Source organism: Chiloscyllium plagiosum, chromosome 40 (genome assembly GCF_004010195.1).
Source record: "Chiloscyllium plagiosum isolate BGI_BamShark_2017 chromosome 40, ASM401019v2, whole genome shotgun sequence".
Taxonomy (NCBI): Eukaryota; Metazoa; Chordata; class Chondrichthyes; order Orectolobiformes; family Hemiscylliidae; genus Chiloscyllium; species Chiloscyllium plagiosum.
In genome coordinates, this window is record NC_057749.1 from 16246524 (window position 1) to 16272167 (window position 25644).

The following is a 25644-nucleotide window of genomic DNA, read 5'->3' on the forward strand; positions in this document are numbered from 1 at the left end:
TCCCTGCCCCTCCCCCCCACATACCCCCAAACACCTCACCATGCCCCTCCCGCCCACACCCCCAAACACCTCCCGCCTTTCCCCAGATCCCCTAATCACACCATCCACTCCGGGGTGGGCGGGGGAGATGGTGTGTGACTGAGATGTGCTTGAGTTGGAAACACAGTGGAAATATCAAATACTTGGGGCATGGGATTTATGTGAGATAGGGAATTGAACCCAGGTCTCTGGCGCTGTGAGGCAGCAGTGCTAACCACTGTGCCACCGTGCACAGTGGTTTATGAGAGGTTTGTAAAGCAAGTTTGTGTTTTACAAGGGGGGTGGTAGGTGTCTGGAACACATCTGCCAGGGGAGGTGGTAGAAGCAGAGACAACAGCAACATTTAAGAGGCATTTAGACAGACACATGAACCAGCAGGGAATAGAGGGATATACCCCACGTGCAGGCAGATGGGATTAGTTTAGAATGGCATCGTGGTTGGTGCTGACCAGGTGGGCTGAAGGGCCTGTTCCTGAGTACTGTTCTCTGTTCTATATATTTTTAGAAAGTCTGCATTTATATATCACTGCCTCACCAACCTTCCCTACTGTTCTCTGTTCTATATGTTTTTAGAAAGTCTGCATTTATATATCACTGCCTCACCCAACCTTCCCATTGAGACCAACAACCACCTCGAAGCTCCCTCCTTACTCAGCCACACGTGAAAGCCAACACCTTTTTCACCATAACCACTGAGTGGATCATATTCAACATCATAAAGTACAATAAATAAGGTGGTTTGCAGCAATGTTCCCCACACTGAGGGGCAGTTTGAACACCAACACTTTCATATGAGAAACTAGTGATACTGACACAAACACAGCTTCAAGACGGAGCTTGGTCAACGCACAATGGGGTGGGAAGGATCTGTGAGAGGACAGGTTTACTTGGGAAGATGCAGATTGTGGAGACAGTGTCAGTGTGGGTCTGAGAGATCATTGAGACAGAGTTAGCAAGGTCCAGAGATGTAAAGGGCATCGAGAAGGGAGAACAAAATACACAGCCACTCACGGTAAATTGACTACCATCTCCAGACCCATGAGGAGGATATCGCTCTGGGATATTCCTGGCCTGAGATCTAGCTCCTTGACAATGCATTTTCGCTGGAAAGGTAAAGCATAACGATAAGCCATTTGGTTAGAAAGAGACACAACAAGGAAAGAGAGATTATCAGAAATTCCTGGAGGGAGACAGGGAGGAAGTAACCAGGACCTGCATCAAATTGCTGGGCTGCCCTTTACAAGCCCCTCCTGAAGATGACGGCCACTGGCTTCGTACCCCCAGGTCTGAGGGGGTAACACCTCTGCCTCGAACCCCAGAGACTGGGGTTAAATTCTCCCTTTAAAGCTCCAAGTGTCACATACGGACTAATCCTCCAGCACAGGCGAGAGAGTGCTGCACTCTCAGACGTGAGACTTGAAACCAAGTGCCTTGTCAGACCATTCAGCGTCTGCTCTCCCACAGCCCAGCAATCCAATAATGAACCAATTTCACTCAGAAATTAATTATTGAATTAGTTTCCACCATCCCTTCAGGCAGCACGATCCAAATCAGAACATTGAAGCAACTTAGCACCCTGCTGTTTTATTTCTGACAATGATCTGAAATCTCTGAGTCTCTCTGGTTACTGGAAGCAATTTGCCCTTATCAAGTCCATTAAACTCCTTATGTAATTTGATTTATAAATAAGTTTTTTCAACACCTTAAAAACCTCCTGTTCCAAGGAGAACAGGCCCTGTGTCTCCATCCTGTTAGGATTTGGAATACTGAGTACAGTTTTTGTTTTGATGGTTAAGGAAGGATGTATTTGCACTGGAGGGAGTGCAGCGGGATTGGTCTCTGGGAGAAATGCGCATTATATTGGGCTGATATTGTCTGGAATCGAGAAGAATGAGAGGGAATCTCACTGAACTATAAAATATTCCGAAAGGGGTAGATGCTGAGAGATCAGTTCCATTGGCCGGGGAACCGAAAACACAGTCTCATGATGAGAAGCAAATCATTCAGAACTGAGAATGAGGAGGAACTTCTTCACACAGACAATTACAAATCCTTGGCAGTATCTACCCCAGACGGCTGTGGCTGCTCCGTCGGTGAAGATATTTGAGGCTGAGACAAAGGGATTTTTGGTCTCTCAGGGTATCGAAGAAAGTGGGGAGTGGGCAGGAAAGTGGGGGTGAAGCTCAGGATTATCCCCGGTCGTACAAAATGATGGAGCAGACTCGATGGGCCGAATGGTCTATTCATGTTTCCATTACATGTAAATTTACATGAGGGTAGCTCTTTCCTGAAGAGCAGTCCTTTCCAATCATGCAGGAGCCCATGAGATCTAAACTGGACAAAACAGCCAGGGAGTAAACACACAACTGTCTTCACTTTAACCAGAAATGCCTCAAAGGGCAAAAGCTGAGGTACCCACGATGGGCTGGTCTAATTACTCAGTGAACCGATAGGAAGAGCTGATTGCTTATATATCAGGATGGTAACATGACTGGATATCATCAGAACACATGAAGCAGAGGTTTTAATCGTACCAGAGATTGTCTGATTCCACCAGGCAGCTCACTGAGAAAACGGATCAGCTCCAGAAACGCCAAATCTGCTGTTTGCTCTCGGAGAGTAGCACAATCTGCACCCCAGGCCACATTTCCCAAAGAGCTGAGAATGAGGAAGAGAAGGCAGCATTAGGGTAGGGTCTCAAGTCCTGTTCATCACCTTCCCAGCAACACTGAGCACAGCTGGAGACAGCTTTTCTGTGGCGGGGCTTAATCCCTCACCCTGTCCTGAAGGCAACAAGTGGATCACTCAGGAGCAGTTGAGTTGAGAGTTCAAGTCTGCCTCTGTGGAGACATTCTAATGTGACCACGAGTGTACTGCACTATCAGAGGAACAGTTTCCATGTGGCATTATAAAGCTGCTCCGTTAGAGCAAAATGTACCCTCTCTGAACCCACAATCCTGGCTAATGTGAGACAGGGCAAGGTCTCAGCAATTGACCAGTCATAACTGATCATAACTGCAACCTCTAAGGCCGAGGGGCCTGTACTGCGCTGTAACATTCTATGTTCTATAACATAAATCCTTCTTACAAACACTCACAGCCAGTTATACTCACTGAAAGGAATACTCAGTTATGTTTGAAGCTGCTTGAATCTTTTTGAAAATAAATTGAGCCTGGAATAAAGGAAAATATTATAGGTGCTTATTCTGAACAGCAACTTAACACAGTTCATGTCCAATAACCACAGGACACATTAGAGACACTGAGCACCCATCCAAAAAAAAGTGAATCACTCAGGAAAGGTTAATAAAAAACAGGTTTAAAAACCTGGGTTAATGAGGGAAAAGGTTTGCAAATTTCCTCTCCATCCTTCTAATGCAAATGAGATTCGGAAACCATCTTTGTTCCACTCTAATAACCGTCTTTGAGAGGTGGGATAACTCGCCGAGGGCCACACATTCACCATCTCATGTGACTTTGGAAAGAGAATAGAGGAATGAGGAAAGAAACAGACAGGAGGAAAAGAAGGATTAAGATCCAATTACAAACATCTCCTTGAGTTCTCTGCCTGAAGCAGGTTCCAAATCCAACCCAGACTGGAACTGGGGATCGAACACCATGTTATTGGCACCAATTAGATTCACACCAGACATCCAGCTAACTGAACTAACCAAGGAGCTGGAATTGCTGAGGCAGTACACATTGGTAATGGTAGACGCTCCAATGTTTCTTCCTAATCTCATAGCATCCCTACAGTGTGGAAACAGGCCATTCTTCCCAACAAGTATCCCACCCAGACCCATTCCCCTACCCCATTACTCTACATTTCCCATGACTAATGTAACTAACCTACACACCCCTGAACACTATGGGCAACTTAGCATGGCCAATTCACCCTAACCTCCACATCTTTGGACTGAGGGAGGAAACCAGAGCAAACTCACGCAGACATGGGGAGAACATCCAAACTCCACACATACAGTCGCCCAAGGGTGGAATTGAACCTGGGACCCTGGCGCTGTGAGGCAGCAGTGCTAACCACTGAGCCACCGTGTCCACCCAGGAACCTCTCCCATTCTTACTGTCTACCATTGGTGTGCTTTGGAAGGATTTACAATTTGACCCTCAACTTGCCTGACTGGTATGAACTTAGCCGTGAAGTGCTGGATTGGAACTTGAACCCAGAGCTTCTGGCTTAGAAGCAGGGATGCTATCCACTGTATGACCTGACGTCCTTAAAAGATAGACATGTTGTAATAATGCAGGAAATCCAACTGGAAAAACACTATGTTTATTGTTAAACACCAAAATAGGGCCATACACAAGACGTAGGTAACTTAGCCCCAGCCTCAGGCAGACAGTTCTGCAGACTATCCCTGGGTTGGCTTTATTCTTTTTTTAATTTCACCTATTTTTCTAATCAACCTGTTCAGACATTTTATTACACACCTCTGGAACAGGTTGGACTTGAATGTGGGTCTCCGGGTTCAGAGGTAGGGACACTACCACGGCACCACAAGAGCTCAGGTGTGGAGTTCCAGCCAGACAGACCATTGCCTGTTACCATGGGAACTCCAACTCGACCAGCTCCACAGGGAGATTAATCCATGATGCCCCATGAACATTGTCAGGGTTATCACAAATACCATTAGTCTTCTGCTGACCCACATCATTGAATGAAATAAACAGAGAGAGCTGGGTTTATCAAGAGATCTCTGGCACTCTGTAAGAGGAGGAGAATGGTGTTCTGGAGCTCCCACTCGTACTGACCTGCTGTGGTGACCATGCCCAGTTCTTAAAGAGGCTGAGGTTTCTCAGGAAAGATTCAGAATCAAACACCAGGTCTTTCAATGGGATAAATGGAACCAGACAGCCAAACTGGGCCAGCTTGCTCCCATCATCCCTGTTCACAGTCTGGGAAAAAAACACCAACATTTTTGTTAAAGAAGCAAAAGAAGTTTTGTTAACTGCTGCTGTTAATACAGTCAGCAAACCTGCAGTGTGAGGCACTCCAGAACCATGTACCTTCAGCATTCCCTCCTCCTTCCCTTTCCCCTCATATCTTTCCCTGCAGTTCTCATGGTCTCTTACCATCTGCTAAGCTATGGCTTTTCATGCTGGGAAGGCACAGAGAAAGGTGAAGAGAGAGAGTGAGAACAAGTGTGCACAATGGAGTCAGAGCTATTCCAACAGGCACAGGAGCACTGAAAGCCCTATATTAGTGGACAGCTTGTTCCCTCACCAGTGTGTGTTCATATGATGTGAAACTTTGTTCAATTAATGTTTGCTACTGTTAATTTTGAAATGTGTTCTGACTGCTGAGAGACTGAACATAACAGAAATATATATTTATTATTAAAAGTGTAAGACATTTGGTTCAATAACTGACAAAGTGTAAATGAAGCAAAACAAACAAAGGTTAATTCAAAAGGGAATTTTTGGAGAACCTGTGTCATTTTCAAGTAACATGGGGACTTTTGGGTAAAAATCCCAAAAGTAGAATAAAAATTCTTGGTAACATTAATTTAGAGTTGGATAGTCGTTCAGTTTATTTCAATCTGATCTGAAGCTTGGGTCTTCACTTTGGAAAAAAGGTCAATAAAGTAAAGCACTTACTGTCACTTTAATAAAATTACATTGGAGAATGACGATTATTTTTAAAAATCTCTTGATACAGTAAGAGACACAAATAGAAAGACATGCGCAGACGGGTACAGAGGGAGATGGGGACAGAGCAATGTATAACACATCATAATCCTTCAAATTCAACAATCCAAATAGAGTGCAACCTAATGATGTTGTAGTACTGTCAGGACTAATGCCCGAGATACACCAGTTCAAATCCCACCATGGCAATTCTTAAATTCAAATGACTATTACATCTGGAAAACGTGCTAGTCTCATTAACAATGATTATGAAACTACATGATTATTGGAAACACTCACCCAGTTCACTAATGTCCTCAAAGGAAGTAAATCTGCTGTCCTTACTATGTCAAGCCTATATGTGACTCCAGATCCACAGCAATGTGGTGGACTCTGAAATGGCTGAGCAAGGAGCTTGGTGTCATCAGGACTGAGGGTGCTCTTACACCACACGGACCGGAACCGTACAAGGCAGCAGTTCACCACCACATTCTCCAGGGCAGTTATGGGATGGGAATTAAGTGCTGGCCCAGTGATGCCCACATCCCCATGAGTGAATAAAAATAAATCAGAGTCAAAAGGTCTGATGCTGGAGAAGCACAGCTGCTCAGGCAGCATCCGAGGAGCAGGAGATTCGACGTTTCGAGCACAAGCCCTTCAACAGACATAAATCAGTGTTGGGGTTCTCAGATTGTATGTGAGTTTCTGCTCCTCATTCATGTCAATTCTTTACCAGAGGCAGTGGCAGAGAGGTAATGTCACCAGGCTAATAACTGAGAATGCAGTCTAATGTTCTGGGGCAAGGGTTCGAATCCCATCGTGACAAAGGGTGAAATTTGAAAGCAATAAAAATCTGAAATAAATAGCAACCAAGTGGCCATTGTTGGGAAACCCCATCTGGATCACCAACATCTTTTAGGGAAGGAAATCTGTCATCCTTACCTGGTCTGGCCTACATGTGACTCCAGACCCACAGCAAAGTGGTTGACTCTTAACTGCCCTCTGGGCAATTGGAGATGGGCAATAAATACTGGCCCAGCCAGGGATGCCCTCATCCCGTGAACAAATAAAGAAAAAAAATGGAAAGAGGTCCGGCCCCATTCATTATCATCCTGCTCCCTCACCTTGACCAGAGACAAAGAAACTGCAGATGCTGGAATCCAAAAAAGACAGGCAGGAGGCTGGAAGAACACAGCAAGCCAGGCAGCATCAGGAAGTGGAGAAGTCGATGTTTCGGGTGTAACCCTTCTTCAGGACTACAGGTGGGTGTAAAGGGAGCTGCAGATAAAGGCGGTGGCAGGGGCAGGGTGGTGAGGTGGGGATAGGTGAATGAAACAGAGTCAGACAAAGAGCTGGCACCTACCCGCACAGCTTCCAGTATGACAGCTTTCTGAGTCGCAGTCAGCTGGGACAGGAACGGGGTGAAACACGGACACGCACTGGCTACAACGGAGGCTGAAATATTTCTCAGCACCGAGGGACTGAAGCCAGGCAGAAAATGAGCAAACTGGCAAATTATATCCACAGTCACCTAGAAATATACAAGAAGCAGTTCTTGTGAAATAATGACACATATGTTATAACACAAGGTTTGTGAAGGTTTGTAGCTCAGGTTGAGGTTTAGGGTGTAGGTTTGCTCGCTGAGCTGTAGGTTTGATATCCAGACGTTTCATTACTTGGCTCGGTAACATCATCAGCGGCGACCTCCAAGTGAAGCGAAGCTGGTGTCTCCTGTTTTCTATCTATTTAGATATAAATAGAAAGCAGGAGACAACAGCTTCACTTCACTTGGAGGTTGCCACTGATTATGTTATAAGTGTAAAGCTAAAATACATTATCCATCATTGCACATTGGTCATATTTTGAGAGGATCTCTTCATATAAATTCTTTCTATTTTTATTGTGGGAATTCCATGTAAACTATGTATTTACAACTTGCATTCTGTGTTGGCACTGACAGAACCTCTGAGAACTCCTTTTCCACAACTGTTGTTAGTTTGCCTACTTAACCAGAAATAACAAAATCAACACATAACCAATTTATTAATCAGACAAACTGAACAGCCATAATTTCATTACCCTGGAAGTGTTTGATAGGGGACAGAGAGAATTTTACTCTGTATCTAACTCTGTGCTGTCCCTGTCCTGAGAGTGATGGAATTTGATGGAAAGTTGAAACGGATACTTACATTAATATTCTGGATAATCTCAGTCACAAGTTGATGAACCTTTAAAGGGTTAACAAAAAACATTAATATCTGTGTTACTAACAGTCCATTATACTTCTCATTTCTCAGTTAGCATTTAGCTGTTAATCATGTCACATTTTCCTCTGCTCCCCTCTCTCCCCTCCGAAGGAACTGACTGTTACTGGAGATAATTGTACTCTCACTGTAGACCCTTGCTCCACTTGGCTTCTGTTACTGTAAAGGCTGGATTGTAATTGCTGTAACCCCTTTCACCACTAGAGGAGCTCTACATCTGGGCACACACTGACCTACACAATATCTCATGCCTCCCTCCACACGCACACACTCACATACCCCTACCCCCAACACATGCACCCACCCCCACACACTCACCCCCACTCCCACACCCCCAAACACACCCCCCACACAAGCACATACACACTCCCACCCCACATATTCTCCCACCCCTCTACACACTCCCACACCACACACACACCACAAACTCTCCCATACCACACACGCACACACACAGCAAACAATCATGTCATTCAGGAGAAGGAACTACTGCCTCTCTTGATAAGGAACCTGAGTAATTGTTTGATAGGAAGTGATCTCTGTACAAAGTGGCACCCTCCCCTCAGTGTGGAAGAACATGGGCTCAGGTTTCAATTCAGATCCATGATGATGCAGAGTGACACTCCTGGTGCTGTCTTTCAGGATGATACAATGACAACATGATGGCCCAGAGCTGGGTGACTCTATAGCAGGGCTCTGACTCACCTCTTAGGGGATGGAATAGAATCAATGGCACTGTCTTGAACAAGGGCAACATTCCGACCCATGTTATTCCACAACATACTGTGGGATCTTGCTGTGCACAAATACATTCCCATCTCTCCTGGTAGTGACCAATGATTGGTCGTATTCCTTCCTCCCTTCCACTGCCATGTGCTGCCATTTCCCTCTGCTCCACCCTCTGCTCCTAGCTACATGGTACAGGAACCTACCTGGGCTCTGGAGAATGGCACGGACCCAATACTGGAGATGATGATTGACCTTTGATGAGCTGGCAGCGTTCTCAGGAAGCTGACCCCGAGCACTGGCAGGAGGCTGCCAAGCTGCTGGAAATCCCACTGGGTCACAGTGCTCATGTTCTGTCTCCGCAGGTGAGTTGCTAAAAGCAGTGCAACCTGATCACAAAATATGGACAAATCGGGAAAGAAAGGCTATTCAGTCCATCATGTTACTGCATGCAGATTGCGATGCCTCACTGCCTCCCTTCAGTACATGATGTGGAGGGGCCGGTATTGGACTGGGGGGGGCAAAGCTAAAAATCATACAACACCAGGTTATAGTCCAACAGGATTATTTGGAAACAGTAGCTTTCAGAGCACTGCAGCTTAATCATGTATCTGTGAGTGACGCTCCGAAAGCTAGTGCTTCCAAATAAACCTGTTGTATTATAACCTGGTGTTGTGTGATTTCTACCTTCATTGCAGATAGCACCACACAGCTAGCTGCTTTTAAATGTCTTTATTCATATATCTCCATTGAGGGTGTACAAAGGCTTTTAACACATTTGACCCTCCGAGATCTGCATTCGAATTCTCTTGTTGACTATTCCCGAGGGTTTGCACAATGGAAGTAGTTTGGGACATGGGGAGGTTGCAGGGATGAGGACCAGCCGTGTTATAGCAGAAGCTCCTGAGAAGGAGGCCACTTAGCTCGCTCTGAACACATTCTTCATTCATTAAAGATTAGATAACTTTTTAGATTAGATTACATTACAGTGTGGAAACAGGCCCTTCGGCCCAACAAGTCCACACCGACCCGCCGAAGCGCAACCCACCCACACTCCTACATTTACCCCTTACCTAACACTACGGGAAATTTAGCATGGCCAATTCACCTGACCCTGCACATCTTTGGACTGTGGGAGGAAACCGGAGCACCCGGAGGAAACCCACGCAGACACGGGGAGAACGTGCAAACTCCACACAGTCAGTCGCCTGAGGCGGGAATTGAACCCGGGTCTCAGGCGCTGTGAGGCAGCAGTGCTAACCACTGTGCCACCGTGCCGCCTATTAAGGTCACAGATCCACAGTTGATCTGCATCTCAACCCTATTACATGGCATAATGCTGGGTATGGTCAACTTCTTATTTCCTACAATCATTCTACACTCTTTAAACTTAATTGCATGCTTTTAAAAATTACTAATAACTCTGTTTTATCTAAACTCACAGGTTTGAAACACCTCCGATCCTCAAAACTAGCTTAGAATACTGAATGGACTCACAAACTCTTAACATTCGCCTGTCCCTGTGTTTTTGTCTTTGCCGCTGTTTACCTATTATTTACTGTCTACACTACCTAACTCTGTGATCTGCCTGTATTGCTCGCAAGACAAAGCTTTTCATTGTGCCTCGGTACACGTGACAATAAATTCAACTCAATTCAACTAAAGAAAACTACCTCCATTTTGAAACTTTTAATTGACCCTAACCTCAACGCATGACTCAGTGAGAAAGAGAGAGAGCTCCAGATTTCCAGTCCCCTTCATTGGCTTCCTGACATCGCTCCGAGATGATCCAGCTCTAAATGTGAGGTTACACTGCACTTTTTCCAGACTATCCCTCCCAAAGGGGACAGTTTCCATTGAGTTTGCGTTTGGAGTGAGGGGGAATGAGAAGAAAGGTCCCAGTGACGATAGTTTGAGTCTCAAAAGCATGTAGAGCGAGGATGAAACCAGCAACAATTTTTAACTCAATCGTCCGTTTATTTGCAGAATGAAATAATTCATGAACGTGGATGAGTGAGAGGTTATCCAATTTGATCAGAGGAATAGAAAGGCAACTTATTATCTAAGTGGAGAGAAACTTCAGAGTGCTTCGATGCAGAGGGATCTGGGTGTCCTTGTGCATGAATTGCAGAATAGCAGTATGCAGGTGCAGAAGGGAATAAGGAAGGTCAATGGAATTTTAGCATTTATTGCTTAAGGAATAGGGTATGAAAGTAGAGAGCTATTACTGCAGCTGTACCAGGCAGTAGTGTGACTCCACCTGGGTATTGTATACAATTTTGGTCCCCTTACTTGAGGAGGAATGTAGTTACACTGGAGACTGTTCACAGAGGATTCACTAGATTGAATCCAGAGCTTGTCTTATGAAGAGAGATTGAGCAGTTTAGGCCTATACTCTCTGGGGTTTAGAAGAACAAGAGATTTAATTGTGGGATATTACATTCTAAAGGGGATTGACAAAGTAGACATAAAGAGACTGTTTCCTCATGGGGAAATCTAGAAGGAGGTCATCATTTTAGATTAAGATTTAAAACAGAGATGATGAAAAATTACCCTTCTCAAAGGGTCATGAATCTCTGGAATGCATTCCACATTTATCAACATTTACAGCACACGCTGCATCCAAAAGGCTAAGAGCATTGTGGAAGACCCCACACACCCCTTACTCAAACCCTCCTCCCACCTGCCATCTGGCAGAAGATACCAGAGCATTCGGTCTCTCATGGCCAGACTGTGCAAAGTTTCTTCCCCCAGGTCATCAGGCTCCTTAACACAGCATGATCAGACTCTCTTCCATCTGAAATTCTTTGCACAACTTCGAATTGCTGCTAGGGAAATGTTTATTATTTATCATTCTTCGATCACACTGTAACTTGCATATTTTGCATTTCTTATGTACTTTCTGCTGTGTACATGTGTGTAGTTTGTGCTGTCCATGTAGCACCCTCAGTCCTGGAGAAATACTGTCTCGTTTTTACTCTATCAGTTGTATCTGGCAGAAAAGACAAATGAAAGGCTACTCTACTCCCAGAGTGTGGTGGATGCAAAGTCATTGAGACATAGAGTTATGGTCATGCAGCATAAAACAGACCCTTCAGTCTGACTCGTCCATGCCGACCAACTTTCCCATACCAAACTAGTTCTATTTGCCTGCATTTGGCTCATATCCCTCTAAACCTTTCATATCCATATACCTGTCCAAATGTCTTTTAAATGTTGTAACTGTACCTGCATTTACCACTTCCTCTGGCAGTTCCTTCAACATATGAACCACGATCTGTGTAAAAAAACGTTGTCCATAAGGTCCCTTTTAAATCTTCTCCTCTCACCTTAAAACTATGCCCTCTAGTTCTGAACTCCCCTACCCTAAGGAAGAGACCTTTGCTATTACCCATGCCCCTCGTGATTTCATACACCTCTATAAAGTCACCCCTGAACCTTTTATGCTCCAAGGAGACGAGTCCCAGCCCAACAGCCTCTCCCTATTACTCAAACCCTCCAGTCTCAGCAACATACTTGTAAACTGTCAGCACCCTCTTCAATTTAATAATATCCTTCCTCTAGCAGGGTGACCAGAACTGTATATAGTACTTCAAAAGTAGCCTCACCGACATCCTGTACAATCGCAACATGACATTCCAACTCTTATACTCAATGGTCTGAATACTCTCTACGTATTTGCTCCTTAGTTTCCTGCTGACTATTGGGGGCCTACAGTACAATCCCATTAAGGTAATATCCCTTTCTTATGTCTTATTTCCACCCACATAGCCTCACTGGACCACCCCTCAGGAACATCCTGTCTAAGTACATCAGTCATGCTTTCCCTAATCAAAAACGTCACTCCCCTTCATCTCTTGCCTCCCTTTCTACCTTTCTTGTAGCATCTAAATTTAAATTTAAGAAGGAAATAAACAGATTTTTAATTAGTTATGGAGAACAGGCAGGAAAGTCAGGCCAGGATGAGATCGCACTGAAGGGAGGGGCAGGCTGGAAGGGCTGAATGGCCTACTCCTGCTGCTAGCTCTTACACTCTTTGCTCAAGTCCATACCTCCTAACCCATGCACCCCGAGCTGTAGCAAGTCTCGATTATTCTGCTCAAGACAAACCATTTACACTGGTATGGACTGGACCATGTCCACTTTGAGTGGCTTTTGTAGATACTGACTCAGAATCTGGTGAAAATCCCAAACAGGGACAGTTTGGTCCTTGAAGCAATGACTCACTTGCAATGACAAAGCATGATCTTCAGACAGCTCCCTCCTGCCTCTGAGGTAACACCAAGGAAAAGTTGCAAACCTCCATCAAAACCAGATGGAGGGGTGACAAAGACCAAGCTTTCTTGACTGAATTCACTGACCTGTCGCGATTTCTATCCCAGTTGGGAACAGTCTCGGAGCTGCTAATCAGTCGGAATCTCGAGAACTCACCCGTCCGTCAGTATCGATTGTCCGGTCGGAGACACATCCCAAAAGAGCCGAGGTGATGTGGTCCGAGTGAGACGGGGCAGCCAGCAGCAGCTGGAGATCCTCTTCATTGGCGAAACATATCAGCTTTCCGAGTCTGGAAAGGAAGTGACAATTGGGAAAAGATTAGCTTTCCAGCTGGGATTTCTCTTCTCCGGGAGTAAATTCCCACTGGGACACGGGATCCTCCATCATCCAGCAGCAGGACTCTGGGACCATGGCTCAGCCTGACCACAAAGGCTAGCTCCCACTGTGTATGCGGCATTGGCACTAGACCAGGAGGGATGTAGGGGCTGGAGGAGGTGACAGAGATAGGGAGGGGGTGAAGGGGCTGGTGGAGGTGACAGAGATAGGGAGGGGGTGCAGAGGCCAGAGGAGATGACAGAGATAGGAAGGGGGTGGAGGGGCCAGAGGAGGTGACAGAGATAGGGAGGGGGGTGTAGGGGCTGGAGGAGGTTATAGAGATAGGGAGGGGTGTGGGGTCACTATCAACGAGGGTTTACAGGAAAGTCTAATCCTGGGAACTATTACCTTCTGATGTTGCCCGCGGTCAGGTTCCAACTAGAGTTCAGGAGAGTGCGGATTGAGTACCTTCCGTGAGCTGGGTCCAAGCTGTTGTTTCCAAACCCATCGAGCATTGAAAGGAGCTGCAAATAATACAGAGAGTTATTCCTGTACACTGAAACCCTCACTCACGCTCTCTTCCCCTCCTCCTCCCGGAGATGCTAATGTCAACTGCTGAGGAGGTGTATGGGCCAGAGGAGGTGACAGAGATAGGAAGGGGGGTGTAGGGGCTGGAGGAGGTTATAGAGATAGGGAGGGGTGTGGGGTCACTATCAACGAGGGTTTACAGGAAAGTCTAATCCTGGGAACTATTACCTTCTGATGTTGCCCGCGGTCAGGTTCCAACTAGAGTTCAGGAGAGTGCGGATTGAGTACCTTCCGTGAGCTGGGTCCAAGCTGTTGTTTCCAAACCCATCGAGCATTGAAAGGAGCTGCAAATAATACAGAGAGTTATTCCTGTACACTGAAACCCTCACTCACGCTCTCTTCCCCTCCTCCTCCCGGAGATGCTAATGTCAACTGCTTCAGCCAGACGGTTCGAAAATGTGAACTCAGTGAGATTATGCTGACCAGCTCATCAACCGTAGCAGGCATCACATCTGCCTCCAATATCCACAGAGACTCTGTTTCCGGCTGTGAACCAGGGGCAATGTTTAGCTCCCATCTGGGTAAACCCCTTCCCCCAACTCCTGTATGCGGGAGTTTGGGGTTGAAGGTCAAATAACCTGATAATTCTTGTCTCCTCTTGAAGGAAGGCCATGCACTGAAGGAAAGGGCAGGGGGGGTGGTGCAAAGGAGCGGAGTCCTCCCCAACCCTCAGGAAGCCGGGTGGAGGTGGGTCAGTCAGCACCTGAAGGAAGAGGATCGGGGTGAAACACAGGGGAGCCTCCCCTTCGGCCCCACCATAGATACCCTCTCACCAGCACCCCCCCACTCCCCGCTCCCACCACCGCCTCTTGGTGGTGCTAACCTGCTCAGGCCTCAGCTGCTGGAAGTGCCTGATGGGTAAGAAGGGCAGTAGAGGCTGCAGGGAGTTCAGGAAGCCTGGGCTCCAAGAGCTGACTGCCCCAAAGCGGTTGGTGTTGAGCAGCCGCCTGGCAAATGCCCTCTTCTGTTGGGCACTCATATCCGAGCTGCGCTCCCTGAGAGTCGCCAACCTGCGAGATACGAAGCAATGGTCAGCATGGGGTGGGGGTGGGGGGGGGGCACCACGCGCCAACCACAATAAACCCCCCTCCCCACCTCCCACCCCAAAGATCCACTTCACACCTAATCCCATTCCCCTCTTGTTGGGATAGCTTCCCAGGGGATCCATCCTAACTGATTCAGGGAGCCGTTCTCACTCGGCCCCCCGAATCACCCAATCTCCCACTGCAGGAGCTGCTGGATACCAGTCCGGAGCACACACACACAGCAATCGATCTTGGCATAGGAGCGTCTGATGCCCAGTGTTTGCAAGCTGGTGTGATTGGGGTGGTTTACTGTCTCCTCTAGTGACTGGGACAAAGGGCATAATTGGTCTAATGTGATGGAGGAAATGCACTCAGTGGACGAACGGGAAAGGGCCCATGTCTTAAGCAAGGTCTTGCTTATTGTATGGTCACTGCCCAGCATGCTGGAGATGTGTGGTCATCTGGGTGAGGGGTTCTAGTGCCCAGCTGCCAACTCAGTCGGAGGGAGGGGGAGGGGGAAGCGGTGGGAAGGATTCTTAAGGGGCTTGACAGGGTCAATGCTGAGAGGATGATTCCTGCATGGGAGAGTTTAGGAACAGAAGGTACAGTCTCAGAAGAAAAGGATGGCAATTTAAGACTGAGATGAGGAGGAATTTTGTCTCTCAGAAGGTTGTGTGTGTTTGGAACTCCTTACCACAGAGAGAGCTGTGGGGGCAGAGTCATTGTGTGTATTTAAAGCTGAGATAGAGAGATTCTTGATCAGTCAGGGAAATCAAAGGTTACAGGGAGAGGGCAGGAAAGTGGATGTTAGGAATGTCAGATCAGCCAGGATCCCATTACTCAAGGGGCCGAATGGCCTCCTCCTGTCCCTAATGCTGATGGTCTTAATCCTAGTAAGCTTACTCAGCAAACCATGTGACCCTCTAGCCGTAGGGTAGGGGACTCAAGCCCTAAAATGGTTGCCACTGTTGCCCAGGTTATCGGGGGGTAAGAGGGAGGCAATGTGGATTTGAGGATACAATCCAATGACCTTAATGAATGGTGCAGCAGGCCTGTCGGAGGGAATGGCTTTCTCCAGCTCTTTGTTCAGATGTAAGCCTGACTGACACTCCTGTCCTGTGTTTGGGTGGGAATTCCTCATTGATAACCCCCTACTCCCAGCGAAGGTCACAGCCAAAGCTGGACAGAGGTGGGGACAGAGAGTTCATTTCCCGCTCACTCTCCCAGACTCTGACTGGACTGCAGCAGACCCCCAGGCCCTGACAGAGACTGTGGCTTGGCTCATTGCTCAGGGCACCATATCCAGCAAGAATGGCAAATTTTCATTTCCATAACACCTCTTCCAACACCAGGATATTCAAACAGCTTCAGAAATGCTTTTCTGCAATGGACTGTCTGTTTGTAAAGTAAGAAACACAGCAGCATGTATTCCTGACAGCGAGGAGATCAGGAGCTGGTGACGCTAAACGATGGATTCATTTGGGAGGAACACCTTCTTCCCCCATCCCCGTTAGTTTGAAATAGTGTTCACAGGATCATCGACATCAACACAGACAACATCTCAGGTCACAGTTTACATTTCACCCAAAGACCATTCGTTTCAAAAGTGTGGCACTCCCTCAGTACTGACCCTCCAATAGTGCAGCACTCCCTCAGCACTGACCCTCCGACAGTGTGGCATTCCCTCAGCACTATCTATCCAACAGTGCAATGCTCCCTCAGCACTGACTATCCAACAGTGCAGCACTCTCTCAGCGCTGACCCTCTGACAGTGCAGCACTCCCTCAGCACTGACTATCCGACAGTGTGGCACTCCCTCAGCACTGACCCTCCAACAGTGTGGCATTCCCTCAGCACTATCTATCCGACAGTGTGGCACTCCCTCAGCACTGACCCTCTGATAGTGCAGCACTCCCTCAGCACTGACCCTCCGACAGTGTGGCACTCCCTCAGCATTGACCCTCTGACAGTGTGGTACTCCCTCAGCACTGACCCTCTGACAGTGTGGCACTCCCTCAGCACTAACCCTCTGACAACATGGTGCTCCCTAAGCACTAACAGTGGGTGGATGTGCTGAATTATGGGTTTCATTTCTAAGTGGGATCTGTACTGATGCTGTGTGAGTCTGAGAGAGCCCCTCATCGAGCCACAGCTGCCTCTCTGTGATCCCGAGCTGAAAATGTGTTGCTGGAAAAGCGCAGCATGTCAGGCAGCATCCAACGAACAGGAGAATTGACGTTTCGGGCATAGGCCCTTCTTCAGGAAGGGCTTGATAGGAAGGGCTTATACCCGAAATGTCGATTCTCCTGCTCCTTGGATGCTGCCTGACCTGCTGCGCTTTTCCAGCAACACATTTTCAGCTCTGATCTCCAGCATCTGCAGTCCTCACTTTCTCCTCTCTGTGACCCCGAGCCAATGAGCAGCCTATATTCTCAGCAGAAAGGGACAGTAAATGTTGATCAAGTGCAGGAAGCAGGCAGAGTGTGAGGCTTTTATCCTTGTTGCTAATGAACTCACACGCTGTCATTCAGAAGGAGTGACTCCGGGAAACCATGAATATCCGACACACTCATGAAAGGAAGGAACTGTGACAGGTCCACAAAGAGGTCAGGGGTCACTCGGGGAAACTTCTGCAGGAAGGCAGCAGTGAACGTTTCCAGGGCAGGTCGATTGCTCTGAGAAACCTGGAGGACAGAAAGATTTAACATTCTTCAAGCCACATCCAGAGACGATAATATACAATGCAGTTAAAAACTGCTTCAGTCTAATATTCTATCTTGGGGGCATTATAAAAGTTTCTACACAAGGGAATGGTGCATCAGCTTGAGGTCCCAATGCTGGCATTGGTCCAGCGGTGATATGAACATACAATCTCGGAGCAGGCCATTCAGCCCCTCAATGCCAGCCCATCCATTTGATAAGTTCAAGGCCTCAACTTGTGACTGAGATTATCCAGAATATTAATGTAAGTATCTGTTTCAATTTTCCATCAAATTCCATCACTCTCAGGATAGGGACAGCACAGAGTTAGATACAGAGTAAAATTCTCTCTGTCCCCTATCTGGGATTGTGGTGGGACCAGTCAAGAGGGCATTGGATGTTATTTAAATAGAAACAAGGTGCTGGGCTATGGGGAAAGGGCAGGAGATTGGCACCAGGTAATGATGCCCATTCAGAGCCAGTACGGATATTATGGGCCAAATGGCTCTGGCTGCACTATAACATGCCTGTGATTCAGAGGCTGGAGGAGGTTATAGAGTGAGGGAGAGACAACACCAGAGGCAGCTGAGATACGGATGAGCTATGTGAAATCAGCGTGTTGCCAGCCTGGGTACCAGTGTATCAGTGTCCAAAGCTGTGCCCACCTGGAGTTGGCGCCAGGCCCGGTGCATGTGAGAGAGCAGTTTCTTGACACTCTCACTTTCAGCTGACATCAGAATCTTCTGCAAATTCTCCCGGGGCATCAGCAGGTATTCCTGGGAATGAGAGAAAATACTCAGAGACAGCATCATTGTCATAGCTTCATCATTCTCCCTTCAGTCTTCAGTCCTGAACTCGACGCTGCAGGGACTGGAACGGTGCCCGAACACTGCCTGTCCCCAGCTCCCTGTCTCAAGGGTCTTGGGGGAAACCACATCCTCATCATCCGAGTCAGTCACGTAGACCGGTAAATGCCAACCCAGCGAGTTTGAGAATCGAGGCTGACACAGGGACCTGTGACTGAGGGAGTGCTGCACAGTTGCAATGCTACTGTCAGCTGAGAGGCTCAATCAAGGCCCTGTGTGCTCACTCAGGTGGAGACCCTGAAGGGACACCCTCCAACCAGGGAGGGAGAGCCTACCTTCAATAACCAAGACTCCCCTGAAAGAGGTGACGGTGTTCAAGGAAACTTGCAAAAACTCACGCTGCTGATTTATTCTTAAACCACGCAGTTTTTCCCAGCTCCTTAAAGGTGAGGTTTGTGACCATCCGACAGGCTGCTGCTGGAGGTGATTTTAATCAGCTAGTGGGGTCTTATGAAACAGGCAGATATTCAATACTTCATTGAGCGTTTGAACACCAAGGAGTTCTCATTTAGGTGTGTACAAACAAGCATTCGAAGTTAGGAGTAGACCATTCAGCCCTTGAGAATGCTCTGTCATTTGATATTATTGAGTCTGATCTGATTGTAGCATGAACTCCACTTTAATGTCTGATATTGTAACCCTGACTCTCTGGTTGGTCAAGAAGATACCAATATCCGCCCAGAAGCTCCACTGCTGGCCCAGCCTCCACTGCTTTTCTGCAGAACTGCGGTTCCCAGACACTCACCCCTCAGAGAAAACAATGCTTCTCAACTGTGTCTTAAACTGTACCCCTGTTTCTGAAACAAAACCTGAAATTGCTGGTGAAACTCAGAATTGCAGAATCATCTGTTAAAGAGTTCTTTAACAAAACAATACTATTGGAGATCTGAAAATGCTGGAGAAACTCAGCAGGTCTGGCAGCATCTGCAGAGAGGGAAACACAGCTCCCGTTTCTAGTCAGATATAATTCTTTGTTGAATGAAGAAGGGTTCACTGGATTAGAAACATTAACTGTTTCTCTCTCCAGAGATGCTGCTAGACCTGTTGAGTTTCTCCAGCATTTTCAGATCCCCAACAGAATGATTTCATTGAAGAACTGATTAACAATTGATTCTGCAATTCTAATTTCTGCTGCAAACATTCTCACCTTCAGGTCAGACTTTAATTTAATAAAGTTCACTCAAAATAATTAATCTCACACTCAATCTGAACTGAGGGGGTGCCACACTGTCAGAGGGTCAGTGCTGAAGGGGTGCCGCACAGTCAGAGGGTCAGTGCTGAGGGGGTACTGCACTGTTGGAGGGTCAGTGCTGAAGGGGTACTGCACTGTTGGAGGTTCAGTGCTGAGGGGCTGCTGCACTGTCGGAGGGTCAGCGTTGAGAGAGTGCCACACTGTTGGAGGGGCAAATACTGAGGGAGCACCGCACTGTTGCAGGTTGGTCTTTCAAGTGAAATGTTAAACTGAGGCCCCATCAGATGAATATAAAAGGTCTCATGACACGAGGTTGAAGAGCAGCAGTGTTCTCCCCCCCCCAGTCCTGGCCAATAATTCTTTCTGAATCCACAACAGAAAAACAGATGAGCGGAGGGAGCTATTTGGTGACTGGGTGTGGCTCCTCCCTGCCAGCTAAGTCCTCATTACAACAACATCGACACTTCTGACGTCAATTTTCTGTAAAAGGCTTTGAAATATCCCAAGATTGCGAAAAGGGATTGTCAAAATGCAAGTTCTTTGTTTCTCTTACCTGAAAAAGATCCCTCAGGGCTGGTGAATCCTCCTCATTCTGTAACATGGCCCAGAGAACTGGCTGCAGGTGGAGGTAAATCAGAACAAGATTGTGTCAGAATTTACCTTTAATCAGTCATTGCAACTTCTCCCCCTTGATTTTGTTCTTTCAGGGGATACTGATGCATCTCATGGTACTGTTTACGTTCAGGTCATCTTCTGGAACTCCATTCTCCAGCCGTGAGACTAGATGGTAAACATGAGCAGACTATTTGGCTGCAGAAGCCTCACTGCCACCACCACACATATCCCAAGAGGGTCCACTGCAAAGGTCAGATGTGACAAGACTGATTGCACCCCTGCCCTCCCCCATCACCACCACCCCCACACCCCTCACCAGCCCCCCCACCCCGCCTTGGTTGAATTGCACAGTCAGATGTAATTGACAAAACTTTAACATTCAGGACAAGAGTTGCAGGCTGACTTACATCCCCCAAACCCTAGTGGGATTCAATGCCTTTAGAAGGAGCAGGAGTTAGTAACTGTGTATGGGATATTAAAGCAGCGTGCACAGGCGATTAAAGCACTCTCACAGTCACACAATTGCATGGAAATATTTCAAAGGAGGCCAATATTTAACATTTGACCAACATCATCAAAATAATTTATCTGCTCTTTGTCATATTTCTGTTTGCAGGAACATGCTGTGTCTGAATTGATTCACATTTTTCCTGCGACAGTGACTACACTTCAACAAGTGGATTGTAAAAATGCTATATAAATGTTAATCTCTCTTCCTTTTTGTGTGCGTTTATAACTCACTCAGGTAACACAACAGCAACATCAGTAAATGGGTCACAACTCAGAAAATTATTAATTTCAATTCCATAATCCGTTGAACTAGTCTAAATTCGAACACTTTATTGTATGAGATTTATCGCACTCTTCTGCAGGTATTGTATGTTCCATGTTCGACAGAGCTGGTCCAATTAGTGAGGTGATACAAGTTGTTAAGATATATCTACTATTCATTTATGTACATGTAATTATTCAGTGCATAGACTGAGGCTATTATAGGTCACTGAAATATCACAAATTGCTTCAAGCTTTACCAGTTTGCACTAAATCCTTCACTTTTTTTTTGAAAATGTGTGGGAAAGATTATTGTTACTGTTGGCATCACCACAAGCTGAATACAGATGTAGAGATAGTCTTTTATTCTGTATTGACCCCATTCCTGAGTCTATCCGCAAGTCAGTTTGTGTTCAAGTCAGAACACAATGCAGGACAACGTAAAGCAGCTGTTACAAAGTACAGGAAATGTGTGTATGTCAGATCTTTAAAATTATTGTTCCCCATATCAGAGAGTGCTCAGAAGAATGAGTGTTGGTAAGTTGGGGAGCCCATGCATATCCCAATATGCTGCTACGACAGATCATAAGGTTATGAGCCTGAATTTCACAGAATCTTACGGTGCAGCAGATTTTGCAGCCCATTGTGGCTGCATCAGTGTTTTGTTAGTTAGATCCAATTGCTTCTGTTTCCTCTGCTCTTGCCTCTGTGGCATATCTGCCAGGCTTAGTATTTATAGGGACATAGGAACAGGGGGAAGATGGCAGCTCTTGTGGCACGGTGGTAGTTCCCTTACCTCTGGACTAGAGATCCAAGTTCAAGTCCCATCTGCTCTAGAGGTGTATAATAACATCTTCGAGCAGTTGATTAGAAAATATCTAGGAACAGGCCACTCTGTCTGTCGAGTCTGCCCTGCTGTTCAATACAATCACGGCTGATTGAACACTTTAATGCCTGTTACCCACCCAACCCCAAAATCATATATGTCATTGGTAATCAGAAATGTATCAATCTCTACCTTAAACATAAGGACTGAGCTTCCACAGCCCTGTGGGGTCAAGAATTCCAAAGGTTCACAACCCTCCAGGAAAAACAAGAATTCTCCTCATCTCAGACATTATCCAATTCCTTTCGAAAGTTACGGTTGAATTTGCTTCTATGACCTTTGCAGATGGTGGATTCCAGATCACAATAATTCAATTTTGTCAATTATGTCAAATCTGTATCCTTTGGTTATGAACCCTCTTGCTAGAGAAAATATTATTTCAGATAACAGCAGGTAAAAAGGGGGAAAACCCATACAGTCTCCTCCTGCTTCCAGTTTGTATGCTCTTGTAATATTAAACAGCTCCTTAACCTTTTCTGCTGTGAACAATCCCAGCTTCCCAGGTCTGCTGAAGGACAGACGTCATTGGTACAATCTGGGAAATCTCCTCTGCATTGTCCTTTTGAGAGCCTGGTGCTCAGGACTGACTCAACATTCCTACTACATGCATCCCAACCATCTCTCAGAATGTAACTATCAGCCAATAAGACCTTAAATTAAAAACATTGACCCTGTCAAGCCTCCACCCTCAGAATCCTGTATGTTTCAGTGGATTCACCCTTATTTCTTCTAGACTCTAATGAATAAAGGCCTAATCTGAACAGCTATTTCCAAAACATCAGCTCTTTCAACACAAGAATCAGCCTAGTTAATCTCTTTTGAACAGCCTTCAATGTCCACACATCCTTTCTTAAATATAGGGGACCAGAACTGTACCTAATCCTTCACGTGTGGTCCCAACACCCTGCACTGTTGTAATAAGAATTCCTTATTTTTAAACTCCAAGCTCCTAGCATTAAAGGCCAAAATGCCATTCTTAATTTCTTGCTATTTTCCATGTTTCATGCACGGGGACTGCCACGCTGCGCAAATTTTGAGTCTCTCTCCCATTTAAACAAAAGCTTATCTTTTGATTCGTCCTGCTAAAGTGCATGACCTCACAGTTTACTAAATGGAACTCATCCTCCAAGTCTTTGACCACTCCTTTAATCCTACCCCTATCTACAACCCTGCTTGTCCAATCCACCTGTCCCTCGGGAACAGCTCTCTCTCACCTGTACCGGCCCCGATAAGCCATGAATTGAAACCCATTTCTCCCACACCAATATCTGAGCAGTAAGTGAATTGTGACAAGTTGAATTTTGTTTGTGACTGCTGCTATTTGTGAGGATAACTGTTCTGTAATTTTTTAAAACAAATTTCATAAATAATGTATTTGCGACAGAAGGATGTTATCATTGACGAAGGACTTCAGTGCTGTGGAGAGATTAGAGGAGCTGGGATGATTCTCCTTAGAGCAAGGAAGTGTAAGGGAAAGCCCCTTTGAGGTAGTGCTCACATTGATATCCCTATTGCTTACACTGAAGCAGTTGAGAAGGTCATTTTTAAGGGCTCTGTCAGTCTCTTCCTTTAAGTAGCTGTCAATAGTCTGTAAAATACTGATGGAAGCATTGGGATTGAAGGCTTCCCAGAAAGAATCATTGTCCATTAAGCTGGAGAGAAGAATGGCCTCACTCAAAACCTCTTGTACTTCCTTCTCCCTATGATTGAGGCTGGATAAGTCCAGGATGTAGTTGAAGACTTGGAGAATATAGTTGGCGTTGGAAATCCAGCTGAAGGCCTGGTCATCACACTGGTTGAGACGATCGAGGAGGTCAGTCAGGAAAGCGGTTGGATTTTGACACAGCTGAGTTGTGTTGAGGTTCAAGGCTATTGGAAGTTTGTCGAGCCAGTGGCCTACAAAACACTCCTCATCTTGTGGTTCTTTGGAGGCCACACAGTAATTTAAGACCCAAGGGTGCAGCTGTGACATTATGTCATAAAGAGTGGCATTCTGGCAAATTATTTGCTTTAAACCTTCGCTGTCCTGGGCTTTACAACTTGCTAGAAGGCTGCCATTGATCAACATCTCGTATGACCATGTCTTGTAATCACATTTTAATGGAAGGCTTTCAACAGGTAAAGAATTCAGTGCTCTCTTCAATTCATCAAAAAGGTTGCAAAAACGAATCAACCAGGACACGGTCCACTCAACTTTCAAAGATGTTCCATTGGCACAGATATCGTGGATGAGAGTTGTTCCCCTCATTAAGGTGCACTCCTGCAAATCGATGATGGTGGCATTTGGAACTTTAAACCCTCGGTGACACTTGCTGGTTGAAAGCTGCAGGCCCTCTAAGCTCCTGATGGTGTGCGCACAGACGAGGCTGCTCCAGGCACCAGCTCCTGACAGATCCTTCAGGAACGTCCTGTTGAAGCAGAGCTCCCTGATATACTCAACACCCAGGTGAAGGATGCACTCCTGAATCAAAGTCTTTTCTATACTGGAATTCTGAAATATATAGTGACATTCGCTATTGACAATGTTTATTTCTTCAGAGTTAGTAGTGAGCCATGAACAGACTGGGATAATCCAGGGCTCAACCACACTGAGATTCTTCAAGGATCTCATTTGGGAGCAAAGGTAGTTGACAAAATCAGTCCCACTCTGATCACCCATGATTAAAGAGATGGCTTCCATTTTCAGTCCATTTCGCTGTCTGCAAAGATTCATGATCAGCCTCTTGTCACCAACCACACTGGTCAGGAAAGTGTCATTCGAACAAAGTCTGTGGATATAATCTGCACCTTTGGCCAGCAGACAGGCCTGGATCTCCTCTGAGCTTACACTCACTCTGGTTGACAATCTGCCGCAATTCCTGGCAGAGGTGCCATGTTTCCTTGACCCGCTCTGCAGCCTGGCACAGAGCTGGTTGAAGTCTTGCCGGCTCAACAGGGAGACGTTGCTGCAGACAGTGGAGTTGAACTCCGAGGTGTAAAACTGGCGGCAGACCTGAACCCAGTAAAGATCCTCCTGAACTGCGGAGAAGTACCAGGCAGCATCTGAGCAGGCAGCCCGGAGGTCTGGTGGGGCCTGGCTTACGGCTGTGGTCTGGTTGAAGAGGTTGCAGTAGAGATAGATGGTGAAGTTGGAGATCCCTGGGAGTCTGGGCATGGAGTCGTTACAGGCAGCCTCCAAAGTTCCGGTGTAAGGAAAGTCATGGTCACCTTTAACAGTTTCCCCAGATCGTTTGGACACTGTATGGGAATTTCTTCGCATGTCTCGGACTTTGTCACTCAGGCGGCTACAGGCTAAAAAAGGTGTCTCGGTCAAAACTCCTTGAGAGCTGAATCCCAGTATCGGAATATTCCAGGAGATGTTATTTCTGATCCCCCTGCATTTGAAACAAAACAAAAACAAGCTAGGATCTAGGTCCTAACACTCCAAGAGGAACACACTGGGGCATTTTTACAATGGGTTCATCTATGGGTCAGCATCAGGTCACCCTGTTACAGGAAGAATGTTATTAAGCTGGAGAGGGTTCAGAAGAGATTTACCAGGATGTTGCCAATTTGAAAGGTTTGAGTTATAAAGAAAGGCTGGATTGGCTTGGACTTTTTTCACTGGAGCGTAAGAGGTCGAGAGGTGACCTTATCGAAGTTTATTAAATAGTGAGGGGTATGAATAGGGTTAATGGTAGTTGTCTGTTCCCTAGGACGGGGGAATTTCTGGACAATGGGACTAATTTTTAAGCTG

General features: G+C 46.3%; 1 protein-coding gene across 1 annotated transcript in view; it reads right to left on the reverse strand.

Annotated features, from left to right (window-relative positions):
* The window catches only part of LOC122542427 (stereocilin), a 52695-nt gene that overhangs the window by 23261 nt on the left and 3790 nt on the right, over window positions 1-25644 (reverse strand). Inside the window, exons 4-17 of the mRNA XM_043680119.1 lie at window positions 23428-25282; window positions 20190-20252; window positions 18244-18354; window positions 17396-17562; window positions 14677-14863; window positions 14022-14137; window positions 13107-13239; window positions 8882-9064; window positions 7875-7913; window positions 7049-7216; window positions 4810-4953; window positions 3154-3212; window positions 2574-2697; window positions 1051-1142 (exon numbers count right to left, since the gene is read on the reverse strand). Of these exons, the coding sequence (XP_043536054.1) occupies window positions 1051-1142; window positions 2574-2697; window positions 3154-3212; window positions 4810-4953; window positions 7049-7216; window positions 7875-7913; window positions 8882-9064; window positions 13107-13239; window positions 14022-14137; window positions 14677-14863; window positions 17396-17562; window positions 18244-18354; window positions 20190-20252; window positions 23428-25282 (3441 nt within the window). The remainder of the gene's footprint in view (window positions 1-1050; window positions 1143-2573; window positions 2698-3153; window positions 3213-4809; window positions 4954-7048; window positions 7217-7874; window positions 7914-8881; window positions 9065-13106; window positions 13240-14021; window positions 14138-14676; window positions 14864-17395; window positions 17563-18243; window positions 18355-20189; window positions 20253-23427; window positions 25283-25644) is intronic.